The following is a 1,138-nucleotide window of genomic DNA, read 5'->3' on the forward strand; positions in this document are numbered from 1 at the left end:
TCAGTGCTCCACAGCCTCAGAAGCCGGCGCTGGGGGGCGCCCCTGGGATGGCGTAGTCCTCGCAGCATCGCTGTCGCCCTCTTCTGGTTCCGCTGGGTGCAGGTGCATGGCCAGCTCCTGCAGCACGGCCACGCGCCCAATCTGGTCATTGCGTCGTTTCTCCATGATGAGGTCCTCCAGGCTCTGGAATTCCAGCGTGTGGCTGCGCTGTGCTGACAGCTGGATCTGCAGCCTGTAGGGCTGCTTGCCTATCCGCAGCTCACCTCCGATCTTGAACTCGCGCTTGCCGTAGCGGCACCAGGCGGCGAAGCTCTCAGAGTTGCGCCAGCTCAGCTCGCGCTCCTTGGCGCCCACATGCGCCAGCGCGTTGCGCACCACCGCACTGGGGCTCAGCGGCTTGTAGCGATACAGCTCGTTGACCACGCGGCCACGCCGGCCCTGACTCGCATCAGTTAGGAAGCTGTTGCTCACCTCCAGCCTGTGCAAGTGCACCACCTGGAAGTTGCCCACGTAGACTGCCCAGTGCGGGTACTGAGCCTGCGACACAAACTCCACCAGGTCACCTGGCTTGCACTTGTTGAGCAGGTTCTCCGGCGTGTAGGTGCTCAGCACCGCCGAACCGGGTGCAAAGCTCTTCTGGTAGATGCACTCGTCGCGGTAAAACACCGAGCACTCCACCTCGTGCAGCCGAGGATCGTACGGTTGCGGCAGCTGCGGCGGTTGGCCGTCCTCACCATCGGGCAAGCAGCTGCCATCCGGGACCTGGGGCAGCGGCGGCTGGGGCTCCACGTCCTCGTCATCATTGGAGAAGATGTAGGAGACCCCGATCCGGGGCCCATCGTCCCGGTCCATGCCGGTCGGATCGGCGGTGGGAACTTCCTTGTAACTTAGGTGGGTTAGCTTCTCCACCTGGTTGCCCATCACGTAGCAGACGCCAAGTTCACAGCGCCGAGAAGGGAGAAAGTGAAACCACCACTGGGGTCATTGGCACAGGTTACCGGACAGGACAGGGGCTGGGGCCACCTGTTGGGAGAGGAAGGCAAGGAAGCCATGCAGAAGCCCCTCCGTGAAGGGGGCACTTGGCTCTTAACAGCATAAGGTAGGGTCAACACCTGGAGCCATTTTAGGGGGAGGCTCA

The 1,138-nt window shown here is 62.8% G+C and overlaps 1 protein-coding gene across 1 annotated transcript; it reads right to left on the bottom strand.

Annotated features, from left to right (window-relative positions):
• FAM84B (family with sequence similarity 84, member B) lies at positions 1–921 on the bottom strand. Its single transcript, XM_006830836.1, has one exon. It carries the CDS (start codon positions 919–921, stop codon positions 1–3), a length of 921 nt encoding a protein of 306 aa, XP_006830899.1.
• Between the last annotated feature and the right edge of the window lie 217 nt (positions 922–1,138).

The sequence above is a fragment of the Chrysochloris asiatica genome, unplaced genomic scaffold (assembly GCF_000296735.1).
Source record: "Chrysochloris asiatica unplaced genomic scaffold, ChrAsi1.0 scaffold00001, whole genome shotgun sequence".
NCBI classification, from domain to species: Eukaryota; Metazoa; Chordata; class Mammalia; order Afrosoricida; family Chrysochloridae; genus Chrysochloris; species Chrysochloris asiatica.